The sequence below is a fragment of the Macrobrachium nipponense genome, chromosome 2 (genome assembly GCF_015104395.2).
Source record: "Macrobrachium nipponense isolate FS-2020 chromosome 2, ASM1510439v2, whole genome shotgun sequence".
Taxonomy (NCBI): domain Eukaryota; kingdom Metazoa; phylum Arthropoda; class Malacostraca; order Decapoda; family Palaemonidae; genus Macrobrachium; species Macrobrachium nipponense.
Genome location: NC_087201.1, coordinates 98,413,655 through 98,427,141, shown reverse-complemented (window position 1 = coordinate 98,427,141; position 13,487 = coordinate 98,413,655). Strand labels below are relative to the sequence as shown.

General features: G+C 38.2%; 1 protein-coding gene across 1 annotated transcript in view; it reads left to right on the top strand.

The window, feature by feature from the left end:
- Positions 1 to 12,066, top strand: part of LOC135220842 (monoglyceride lipase-like) — a 197,144-nt gene extending 185,078 nt beyond the window's left edge. Inside the window, 7 exon segments of the mRNA XM_064258403.1 lie at positions 1,397 to 1,409; positions 1,411 to 1,462; positions 1,464 to 1,535; positions 1,909 to 2,064; positions 2,955 to 3,028; positions 4,720 to 4,906; positions 11,181 to 12,066. Coding sequence (XP_064114473.1) covers positions 1,397 to 1,409; positions 1,411 to 1,462; positions 1,464 to 1,535; positions 1,909 to 2,064; positions 2,955 to 3,028; positions 4,720 to 4,906; positions 11,181 to 11,294 — 668 coding nt within the window. The 3' untranslated portion in view covers positions 11,295 to 12,066.
- The last annotated feature ends 1,421 nt before the right edge of the window (positions 12,067 to 13,487 follow it).

Here is a 13,487-nt window from a genome sequence, read left to right as displayed (position 1 = left end):
ATTCCAGATACCCTTAAGTCCAAGTTCAGGCCCGATAGGAAGAGGGGGGAGGGTGAGTAAGGGTAGAAAATAAAATGTCACAAATTATGGATATTAGTGTCTAATCCATAGTTTTTGAGATCGTTGGGATGAACGAAGACATTCCTTGTGCCCTCCAAGTCCAATTTCATCTCCAATAGGAAAAGGGGTGAGAAGTGGTTAAAAATAAAATGTCAAAAATGCCGGGCAATGTAAGTGAAGGAACTATTTTGACAGGAAAGGGAGAGAGTAGAGGGGATTTGGGAGGAGAGAGTGAGTTTGTTGGCTATCATTCAGACCCGGGTTGGCCAGCTAGTATGTGTGTGTATGCATATATATATATATATATATATATATATATATATATATATATAGCACGTATATATATATATATATATATATATATATTATATATATATATATAATATATCTGTGTGTGTGTGTGTGTGTAATTGCGTTGGGAGGGAAACTGTGATTGAAAATCGCTGTTGAGAAGAGAGAGAGAGAGATGATGATGGTGGGGTTATAACTCGCATTTGAATTGAAGTACATAATGCTGCAGTCTCATCATGATACCTTCTGAAGGAGAACTTCCTTACCTTGTATGAAAAGTACTTTGTTAAAAAATAGTCCAAGAGTCATATCGCACTTAAGTCTACTGGAAACAGTAGCTACTGCATTCCAGCGTCCCATCTGGCCTCTAGCTGCACCCACTTCACTTTTCATAGCCTTTTACTTCACCCCCATTCCCTCCTTTCTTCAATCTTGCTGCCCAACTACTCAAACCTCCTCTTTTTCACTGTCAGAAGTACTGATTGGCCGAATGTGCCCAAATTCTTGGCTGAACAGTTTTAAATTCGTAAATCATTTCTTGTCGTACTCGTACTCGACTAAATAACCTTTGATTGTCCGATTTAGAAACTGGCTGACTTCGTCTTGTGCAAGACAAGACCTGGGAGTTTCGGCGGATTATTCAAAAGGGTTTATGCAAGTCCACCTATTTTCCTGAACATTTTTCTTACACTTTTATAGAAAATTTATCCATGAAACAAGGGTGTGTGGTGTGTAGTAAGATAAAGGTGTAAATGATGCAGTATTTGCCAATTGTTTCACATGCTGATGTTGAGCCTTCTTTCTAATTGTTGTTGTTGTTATTGGAAAAAGTGTATTATTATCGTTGTTATTTGAAAAATAAAGTCCGCAGTAGTATGTATGTATGTTGCTGTGAACGAAACTTTTGCCAACTTGATCAGTTGGCCTCATCAGGCTGTTTCCTGTTTATAGCAATATACATACATACTACTGCGGACTTTATTTCTCCACTTAAGATCACGAGAAAGGGATGATATCCAATAATTGTTTTTTTTCCTTATACCAGCTGGTCATGGAAAGGTCGGAAGGCGTGCGTGGTTACGTGGAGTCTGTGGACGACTACGTGGTGGATGGTGCTACAACACTACGATGACGTCAGGGCTGGATATCCCGGGCTTCCTTGCTTCATCGTCGGTCATTCTATGGTGAGTTACGCTTCTTTTCCTCTCCCTTTTTATGGTTTACGTGGAAATTTTTTTTTTTAAAAGTTATTTTTGTTTTGCTGTGCTGTGCTGTGGCTGACAGGATTGTCATGAATACCTGGCTCTAAGCTACTATATCCATACAATATTCTATATTATTATAATATATATATATATATATATATATATATATATAGATATATATATATATATATATATATATATATATATATATATAAATAAGGGTTATTATTTCTTTGTAAATTAGGAAATCTCTAATAGCGATATTTTCTAGAACCGCTGTGTACACTAGACTTTACACCAGTATTCATGTTCCTCAGCTATACATAAGTGAGACTTCTACCTTCCATTTCAGGGTGGGATGATAACCATCAAGTCAGCAATGTCCCGCCCGCAGTATTTCGCGGGCGTCGTTCTAATGGGACCGCTCATCAAGGCCAATTCGGAAGAAGCCACCGCCCCAAAGATCTACCTGGCTAGATTGGTGTCTCGCATATTGCCTTACCTTGCTGTAAGTCTAATTGGGCTTCCTCGAGTAGCCGCAGCTTTGCGTAACATGCTGTAGAGTTTACTAAAGATTCCATTCGCAGACGATTCGCTATATGTTCTTTACTTTTTGTCATTCTTGTGGTCTCGCCTGCTTTGCTGTCCCACTTCTTTACCTCACCTGGTGAGCCCTATATGAGAGTCTACAGATGTAACTCGTGCTCACTTGTCTTGTTAAGTTGTTCGTAAATCACAACAATCTTGGAATTGCAAGAAGATGCTTAGATTAATTTAAGTCGAATTTCTTGAAATTGCTAAGAAATCACTTGGGATTCTACAGTCAGGAGTGAAATAAGGAATCGTTGAGTATAATTTAAGGTTAAGATTTGCGTTGAAGCACTCCTCAGTGCTGCTGCTTCTCTCTCTCTCTCTCTCTCTCTCTCGATGACTTTTCGATTGCGGATACGGTTAGGTAGTAGATTCAGCTTAATTAACCATATTTTCTGTGCTTAGGCTTTATATTTATAATTATCAAATACACGAAATGTGCTACTTTGTAAACCTGGAGAATTTGTGTAACAATTGTTAACGTTACCTCTTTTAGGCCTAATTGAATATTTTCTAAGGTTTATGTCAAGTTTCGTCGCCTGTGTTTGCTATTTTTAAGGTGTCTTTGCCGTTATTAAGTGTAATTCGTTTGGAACTGGAATTGGGCTCCCAGTTTCTTTTTCTTATGTAACTTAGTACAATTTTCCAACTACTCATCCTCTCCAGTATTGTCACTAGCTTATGTATGTAGCATTCGAATACATTATGCAGTGACTATTTGTTATTTATCATTAGCTTGCTTTGTGTCGAGTGCTCCCTTGCTATAGAAACTAAACCGACTGCTGAATTTCTTATTGTATTTGACAGGTTGCCAAATTAAAACTGGATCACGTGACACGAGACGAGGAAATGAAGAGCAGATTGCGGAAAGACCCGTTAAGGTATGTATGTTTGTTTGGTGCTCTTTTTTTTTCGAACCTTTTCTATCCCTTTCACTTAATGTCTGTTGGGGGATGGGTAAAAGCATTTCGAGATTGATTTCAGTGACTGGGCATTTTTTGCGATTTATTTTGTTCCTTGTATCTGTTATTAAATCATAGCCTCGCAATTAAGTTGAATTGGTCTGTCCCAAAATAATTCTTTATCTCATCTGGGTATCCAGTAAAACTAGGTTTATGTGATAGAGTAAGGAAAGAGCAATCACTTTATGTAAGTGATTGAGTAATTATTTTTATGTGTGACTACTCTATTATTAAAGCGCACGCATTAGTATTTACTTTTTCCCTTAATAAAAAAATAAAATAAAGTCTGTTGGGGGCTCCTATTCGAGCTATAACGAGGTTTGTTACATCCTGTGACAGTTTCTCTTGGAGGGAGGAAGGTAACGCTATGTACAAGCAAGTAGGTTCATTAGTTAGTATATACAAGTAGAGGGAGTGACATCCGTCACGAGAGAAGACAGGACGAGACATGATATGCAGTGGCTAGATGCGGGAAAAATAAGTGTTAGCATGTCCTCGGGTCAATGCCATGTTCATAATAAAATACCGAAATGTAATATAAAGTACATAGGTGTAGTATTTATTATACATGAGACATCAATAATATTCATAACGGAAGGGTACACGAAAATGTATTGAGTAGAAGCATCGTAGTAAAAATGATATGGAAGTGACCAGTCTCGCATTTCGTTTTATCCTACAAGTCTAATCTTTTTTATTTATGAGGCATATTTTATTATTGTCATTTTCCGACGTAATTTATCTTTGGAAATGCAAATGGAAAACAATGCCAAACTGATTATTGTCTCGACGTTTATCCAGATCTGAGACATATAACAAGAGGCTATGTACTAGAGTTCTATGTGTTATAATTTGGTGCAGTTTTCACAAGTTTCTTGTTATTTTTTATGTGAATCTCCTCCACAATTCTTGATGTATTTGTGGAATGGAGTGGAATATAGAATTTAGGCTAAAGGCCAAGCACTGGAACCTATGAGATCTTTCAGTGCTGAAAGAGAAATTGAGAGTGGAGAGGCTTGAAAATTGTAACAGGAGAAAAAGCTCCCATTAACGCTATGAAACAAGTGTTAGGCGAGGGTGGGTAGCAAGATGGAAGAGAGAGAATGTGAATGGAGGTGCAGTAAAAGGAATGAAAGGAATTGCAGCTAGGGGCCAAAGGCCAAAGGGATGCTGCAAAGAACCCTGAGTAATGCGCAGTACAGTGCACCGTGTGATGCACTGATGGCAGTACGGACCTCCCCTACGGAGTGATGTATTTGTTTCGTAATCATGAAACACAATGACGACAACAGAAAGAAAGACTTAAGTAAGAAATTAATCTGATTTCATTTTGCAAAACAAAATGTAGTCAACCTTATCCAAATTTTCCCCTATAATAGTAGTTATTTTTTTATAACATTTTATAATGGTCGTTATCTGCCTTTCTTATACAATTAAAATATGAGGGTTCCTTGGGTAATACCGATTGCAATTTTATAATGTTAAAAATCTTGCTCATTTTCTTTCTCATCATTGTTATATCATTAACATATCAAATTTTCTTCATGCGTATACTGTTTACACGTTCGTATTTTACATATCGTTTAACATAGATGTATTTTCCCAAAAAGGTACCAGGGGGGTGTCCGAGCCAGGTGGGCTATAGCCTGTATAGATGCTCTGGTGTACATCGAGAACAACATTCCCGAGGTCGAGTGGCCGTTCCTCATCCTCCACGGGGGGAAGGATCTGCTCTGCGACATTGAGGGATCCAAAACACTTTATGACAAAGCCAAGAGCACCGATAAAAGCTTTAAGGTAACAAATGAACTTGGTTTGGTTTTCGAAATTTATTTGTATTTTTCACTTTGTTGTGTATGTAAGGTTTGGCCTCAAAAGGCTGGTAGGTAGATAGATTGATAGCTAATTAACATGTAGTGTGAACTCGTATTTGTGTGCAACATAGTATGAGATATAGCTCCGCTTGATTTTGGCCTTTTAAAAATCTAATGCTCATTCAAGTTTAAAAGGATATCCGATGATGGAGACGACAGATAGAAAATTGATATTTGACTTTCCCTTACATGAACTTATTAAACAGCTACGTATTTAAACATGAGAATCCCCAGTCAATGTCCCATTTTCTACCTAAATCGGGAACTTTTGTGGCCAAAAACTGTAACATGCTTCATTTTCATTATGACAGTTCTATTACAAACAAAATACCTTGTACGTTATAGTAGATCCTCAAGAGCCACTGCATCACACTTGTTTGGTCTGTCATAAGGTTTTGTGTGTATGCAGTTATTCCACACAGCCAGAAAAGCGAGTAAGTAATAACAAAAATATTAAGGACAGTATGACCGTTTATGATCAAATAATGTTTCAAGTCGTAATACATTGACCCAGTAGTTTTATATGTAGCTATAGTCTCTGACGTCACGGCAGAATTTCAAAACTCGCGGTAGCGCTAGTTGATAGGTCAGGTGATCCCTTACCCCTCGCCCCCTACCGGGGTACTAGGAACTATTCTAGCTAAGCTCAGATATTTTATGCCTACCTGTCCACAGAAGGGAGGTGGGTGGGCTTTTGTTATGTAACTACCAGGTAAGTATATGTAAAATATTATTTTATCATAAAAATGTTATTTTTACGTATACGACTTACCTGGTAGTTACATATAGCTGATTGGCACCTTTAAGAGGTGGGTCAATGACAGCTAACTACTGCTTAACAGAATTGAATAAGAAGAATGAAATAGTTCCTTATCTGCTAAGGTAGCCGATTTAGCGATTACTGCCTCTGTAATCCGCTAACCTTAGAGCAACAGCGGGGTGTATGTGTAAGAGTTACATAATAAAAATATGGAATGTTATTCCATATATATAAAAGACTAAAACTAAAGAGGTCAACCAGATTGCTTGCAGGAATGTGATCAGACTAGAGACGCTAAGATGACGTATACAATAAAGTAGGCTAAGGTGACGTGCCGTCACCTGTGGTCATTCATTTGTTTTGAAAACATTAGTCCAAGCTCCCTGCTTGAGACAACTACCGCGACCTATAATTCAAACGGCCTACGTGATTTCTAATGTGTCTCATTTTGTATGTATGTTCATATGTTCGAGCTACTGTCTGCTTCCTTTATGACTTGTAACCGAGATGGTAGTCAGAACAGAATTAGCCATCATCATTGGCAGAAGCGATCAAGCCATCGTCATTAGAAGACCTGTACAAATTTCCTCTGAACTTCATCATGTAATCTCAGAGAATATAAGTATTTTTTTATACTTCGTGTTTTCTACTAGAACCTCACATCATTGCTGAATCATCATGAGTTTAACACATCGTCGTCATAACCAAAGGAGATAATACCGACTTCGTAAGTGATCTACAAACCTCAAGACACACTAATGAGTATGGAAGTGCATAACCAACCGACTTAGCGTAAGATTATCGCAAGTCTAACATTACCTCATAGGGCGCCTTAGTCTACCAGGGCCAAACGGCCCTAATATATGGACCTGGTCGCTGGTTGCTTACAGGGAGGGTGAATGTCGACTAGGGCATGACCTGTATGCGACACGACATCCATAATGCCCCTTCTCTGGGCGCAGTACCACAACGAAGAAATAAGGAGGGATCACCTAATACCAGACGATTAAAAATGACATTTTTATGATAAAATAATGTTCTACGTCTACTTACCTGGTAGTTACATATAGCTATAGTCTCTGACATCACAGCAGAATTTCAAAACTCGCGGTAGCGCTAGTTGAAAGGTCAGGTGATCCCTTACCCCTCACCCCCTACCGGGGTACTAGGAACTATTCTATCTAAGCTCAGATATTTTATGCCTACCTGTCCACAGAGGGGAGGTGGGTGGGCTTTGTTATGTAACTACCAGGTAAGTATATGTAAAACATTTTTTTATCATAAAATGTCAGTTTTATGTATATGACTTACCTGGTAGTTACATATAGTTGATTGGCACCTTTAGGAGGTGGGTCAGTAACAGCTAACTACTGCTTAACAAATTGATTAAGAAGAATGAAATAGTTCCTTGCCTGTTAAGGTAGCCGATTTAGCAATTACTGCCTCTGTAATCCGCTAACCTTAGAGTAACAGCGGGGTGTATGGACCTGGTCGCTGGTTGCTTACAGGAGTGCATGTCGACTAGGGCGGTGACCTGTATGCAACACGACATCCATAATGCCCCTTCTCTGGGCGCAGTACCACAACGAAGAAATAAGGAGGGATCACCTAACCCAGACGATTAAAAACTAACCTTAAAACACACTTCATCTTTACCCTAATTTGACTGAGGAGAACTCGATAGCCTCTGTTCTCTCAGGCAACCGTAAAAACCAAACCACCACAACAATAAAAGTAAGGAAAGAATGACTTCCTACGTTCCCTGCCCCAACACTGTGCCAGTCTCTACAAAGGGGCCTAAGGTACTGCAATTTTCAAAAGTAGTTTGCACGTCACTGAGGTAAAATGATGCAAACACTGACTTACACCTCAAGTATGTAGCCTGGAGTATCGCCTCTAGAGACACTCTCGCCATGGTTGTTTCTCTTTTGCAGATGCGTGTGCGCCTCTGTAAATTAAGTCCCTTAAAAAGACGACATAGCATTCTTGAAACAGGGGCCTTGACGGATCCTTGACCGAGCACCAGAGATTACAAGACAGGCCTCGGACTGTCTTGGTGCATTTTAAATAATATTTAAGTGCCTTAAATATTATTTAAAATCCGTAAGGCTTCGAATATCAAATGAGAGCCAATTCTTTTGTCTAGTGAGTCCCCCCCTGCTTTTTTATATATGACAGGGCCATGGTGTTGTCCGAATTCACTAGGACCACTTTGTTCTGGACGACTGACTCGAACTTCATCAAACCTAGATGAATTGCTTTCAGTTCCTTTGCGTTGATATGCAATTCCCTCTCTTCTGGAGACCACAGGCCCGAAACCTCCCTGTCCTGTAGCGTCGCTCCCCATCCCTGATCTGATGCATCGGCAAACAGTTCGAGGTTCGGGCTCACCGGATGGAGGAATTTCCCTTTCAACAGTCTTTCTTCCGAGTTCCACCAATTCAGTTCCAACTTGATTCCTTCCAGAATGGGAAAAACAAAAGAATCTAGCACCTTCTTTTTGTGCAGTGCTCTCTCAAATAGAATTGGAGAGGTCACATGTAATCTTCCCCGAAAGACGAACTGCTCCAACGAAGCCAGTGTCCCTAACAGGCTCATCCAGTTGTTGGCTGAGCATTGCGACTTCCTCATAAAGTCTCGTATTTTCTTGAGGCCAGCACTGACCCGCTGATCGGACGGAAAAGCCCAAAAAACTACTGAATCCATCCGTACTCTCAAATAAGTCCTGACTTGGGACGGGATCAATTGTGATTTCTGGTGGTTCACGATCAGACCTAATTCCTTTGCTAACTGAAGCGTGACTTGAAGATCCTCTGCACACTTCTTCGACTGCGAGTGAAGAAGCCAGTCATCGAGGTATAGAGAAATCCTGATTCCTCTCAAATGAAGCCATTTGGCCACAGGTGTGAGAGCTCTTGTAAACACCTGCGGTGCTGTCGAGAGACCGAAGCACATCGCCCAGAACTGGAACACTCATCCGTTGAACATGAAACGCAGATACTTCCTTGAAGCTGGATGTATGAGGATGTGGAAGTATGCGTCCTGCAAGTCTATGGAGACCATCCAATCCCCCTGTCGAAGAGCAGCTAACACCGATTGGGTGGTCTCCATAGAGAACTTCGTCTTGCATACGAATTTGTTCAGGGCACTTACGTCTAGCACTGGTCTCCAACCCCCCGATGACTTGGGGACTAGAAAGAGGTGGTTGTAAAAGCCTGGGGAAGGTGGAAGAGAGACCGTCTCTATGGCTTTCTCTTCCAAAAGGGATACTATCTCCTCGAGGATAGAGCATTATCCTGAATTTTGCGAGTAGGAAACGGGATCGGGGGCATCGACAGGGGAGGGATCTCTTTGAATGGGATCCTGTATCCCTCTTTGATGACAGAAACTGTCCACGGTTCTGCCCCCTTCTCCTCCCAGACTTGCCAAAACTCTTGCAGTCTGGCCCCTACTGGCTTGCAGAGGTACACACTCTCACTTTTTGGTTGTTGAAGGTCTGATTGCTTTGGGAGAGGCTGATGTGGTAGTGGTTTGCACTCGCCCCAGATTCATACCGACACCCTTTTAGAAAGGGTGAGCGAGTCAGAATATTCTGGCATGTCCAATTTAGCAGTTCTCTGGTATTTTAGCAATAATTTACCTTAGAAATATGTGCTAAAGGAACGTATTTCACAGAGCGACATGGCTGAGCCCAGAAAATAGATTATAACAGAAATGTACAGTATCAGTAGTTTAAGTGCAGTGCATAAAATATTGCACTAGTTGGCTTGTTAGCACCACCTTACACTGCATACAATACGCTGTACATACCAGCAAATGAAGTCCGTTGAAGAGAGAGAGAAGCACGTAACTATCAATGTATGGTCCTCTGTTGGTTTTCTTTCGGTTCGCTGTGAGTCTTTGTATCTTTGCTTACTTCTTGTAACTTGTTCCTGTAATACCTTATTCCTGTGCCATGTTGGTTGGGATGAGATGTGACAAGCTCATCAAAAAATGTAGGTTCTTTATCAGATAAGGTTAGTGCAACAAGGACAATGATTATGAGCAACCAAACTTGGAGAGGGGAAGTGGCGTACTGCTATACATTGGATTTGGATGTGTTCGGTTGCCATTTATCAAAATACATGTAAGGCAAGAATACAGTTGCCACTTATCAATATACAATATTATACTACTACTGGAAGGTGAGAATACATGTTAACAAATGGAGAATACATATTACAATGAAAAATACATGTTACATATGATTATAGTATTTCAGAATTCATTGTTGTTTCTCTTCCTTTTCTTTCCTTTTCCCCTTCCCGAACCCTTCCGAGCTTTGAATTAATGCTGAACCCAAATGAAGCTTCCTTTTCCTTTTCCTTTCCCCTTCCCGAGACCCTTCGAGCTGAATTACATGCTGATCCCAAATGAGCTCAAAGTAAATATACACAACAAGCACTGTATTACAGTAAAATGCATCACTTTCTGTCTCTGTATTACGTACTAGGGGTGGAAGAGAAGACAAAGTAAGGTTTTTTCTGATCCATCACATATTGTTAACCAAATAGGCTTCTGGCTGACTTGCTGCTTGTCGTCTCGGAATTTTTCCTGGTCCTTCAAAAATTCCTTGTATACAAAAAAACTGGTCCAGGATCCCTAACTCCATGGATCTTGTTATCATATCTGTTTGCAAACAATAGGATGAATGGTTCACCTAGTGGGTATTTAATCCTTTTATTACTTACCACCACCTAAAAGAAGTCTAAGCATGAATGCGTAGGGTTTTGTAGCCCAGGGGGAACAAATCACAAATATTTTCAAGTGATGACAAATTTTAAATCAACTTATATGTTTCATCAGTACAAACCTTCAGTCTTAATAAGGTAGTAGATTCTCTGGCACTAACTGGAGTCCAATCCACTCCATCCCTACTGACAAAGAACAATGAATGGCATATGTAAGGTGAATTGGGTAAACTGCCCATCCCTCTCCCTCGTTTCCACTGGATACCCCACTTGACTTACAACTTTACAGCTGGTCCAGAGTAGTATGTGCAGAAGGGACATGATGCTAGGCTTATAAGCTGGATTATTACTTATGAGAAATGCAAATCAGTAGAGTACAAATTACAGTATTTTAAAAATCTGATTTACCTCATGAGAGATGCAAACCAGTGGAGTTCTTGGTTCCATAATGTTTAGCTGTGAACAGTTTTACGTGTATGAAGCCAGTAAAATTCAGAGCATAATGAGTTTCCTATTAACTGTGTATGCCCTTGTTCTGTCCTAAATACATTCCTAGAAAACATCAATAACTAAAGCACTACCATTTTTATACTAATAAGTAATTTTTGAGTCCCTCTTTTGTTGTGGCAAAATGAAAAAATTCTTTTAGCAGCTCTATAGATTACTACATTATGCTTTTTATTAAGGCATTGTTTTTCTCTCAACAGATGCTCCCAGATGCCTACCATCACCTGTACTTAGAATATCCCAGTGTTCGTCATGAGGCTTTGCAGGATACAGTTGATTGGATTACTGATAGAATACCAGCTGTCAAGAACTGAGAAGCCGAGATACTTTTCTCTCTAACAGACATTCATAGTACTTAAAACAAGGAACTTAATACTATAATGAAATACAGTATATGCAAGATTTTTATCTCTGATGAAAGTGCTTTCAGAGGTACTTCTATTGTTAGCTCCAGCAGAAATAGGCAGGTGTCTTTCTCTGTTCCTAGCACAGACATGTCATGATTTTCTGGGACAGACATATTTTTGATTGATTATAAAATAGGTTTACACTTGATTGCTTGTAATATGGTTATACGAATGTTTCCAACAAGGCCCTATACCCAACACAGGCGTACATCTTTTTCTAGTACGTACATTCATGTCTCTGTTTCTAACGGAGTCATATATCTGACTCTTTTTGGCACCAACATAGCTTTGTCAGTATTGATAATGTTTATTCCCTTTAATACTTGAGAATAGAATAGATCATGTGTGTAACCTGAGAAAGTGATTATACTATATTAGTTACCTAGTAAATATCAGAGATGGGATGAGCATGATCTGATGTTGCCCGAATAATTTTCCTGCTTAAGAAAAAAAAAAAACATTTTATGTAGTACGTACAGCGTTGATTGTTGAAAATGAAATATATTTATATCAAATAAAACTGATTGTGAACCCAGAGATGTATTTTTTTATAGAAATGTACTGTGGATTGAAGTGACTTAATGTATTCAAGAGTGAATCGTCTGATGGAAAGCAAAAAATTTGTTTAAAAAACTAAAATTATGATGACAGGATTTAAATCACCTTCCTTTTGAAATCAAACCCCAATTGATGAGAATTTTCAACAAACTTCTTTGGAGTATGTTAGTTCCTTAAATAACATGGTACGGTTCACAATAATGTAAGTTTGCATAAAAAAGTGCAGAGAAAATCCTGTTGCATTTGCATTTGTGTACAATTTTCAACATTTTTTTCAGCTGAAGAGTACAAGACCATTTAGTTATTACAGTTGCCTTTACTTCATAAAGACCTCTTAAGTTCATTAGTTTGCTAAGCAATGTCTTTTATCTTACAGTGTCTTGTGTAATTTATGTAAACACAAAGCATTACTCTACATATCTTATGGTTCTTACACTGTATATTTTCTTTCCATGCACATTTTCTCCTCACCACAAATTCATTGTTTATAGTTCTATTTTCTGCATGTGGAAACAAATAATTAAAAGCCAAGTACTAATATACATAAATGTTTAAAGATTTATATGCCTTTGTACATACATACATTCATGCAAGTATGTATTAAATTAAATGTCAGTGGCATTTTTTTATAGTTCATTATTTTTGGTGTTTTGGCTCTAGTATTAAAAATAGTAATTGGTGACAAAAGTCGAGAGATACAGTTGACCTCTCTCTCTCAACAAAAATTAATCTCCTTTAGGTATCAATGATATTGCATATCAGTTAAAAATGCCTTATTGTTGTACTCTGATGCCGAGATTTCCTTTATTTGCACTCGCTCATGTTCAGAAAGTTGCTCATAAACAGTGCACATCAGATTTGAATGAATTTACTTCTCCATAATACCTGTTACATAATAGTTTTGATATATTTTTTTGAAATTGGCAGGCATGAAGGAAGTTGTTAATGGCCACTTGATAAGGTACAGTTTGTCATAATGGAGTGAATAAGAAGAGAACTTGATTGTTTCTATTGTTGAAGAACTTATTGTTTTTTCTTATAAACATACTTATGTATGTATATGTATAATTATTGTGTAAATATTTACTGTATGCTGTTGTCATAAAGAGCAGAAAAGTTTGATATGTAATAGAATAAATATGAGTATATCAATGTAAGGAAGTTAAAAAGAGTGATATTTGTAATTCCAGTTATTAAACGGTCAAAAAGTGAAACATTGTACTAAACAGTTCACATTTATTCTTTCATAATCTTTTACTGCTCTTACTTAAAACATTTATTTATTGGTATATTGTAGGATTTTGTTTGATAGATATATTTTTTCCATTTAATATTAGATTTATTTTCTTTATGTTCCTGCTTCTTGTTGAAGAATATAAACTATTGTTTAATTCTTTTTTCTTTGGTATGAGTATTTATCCTCAAGTTTGGTACGTTGTAATGGAATGTTTTCACTTAGTTTCTGAATCCTCAACTATTTCTTCAGATTTTTTACATAATGTGAGAGCAATCTGTAGTGTTTTATAGGCATTTTCTTTATAG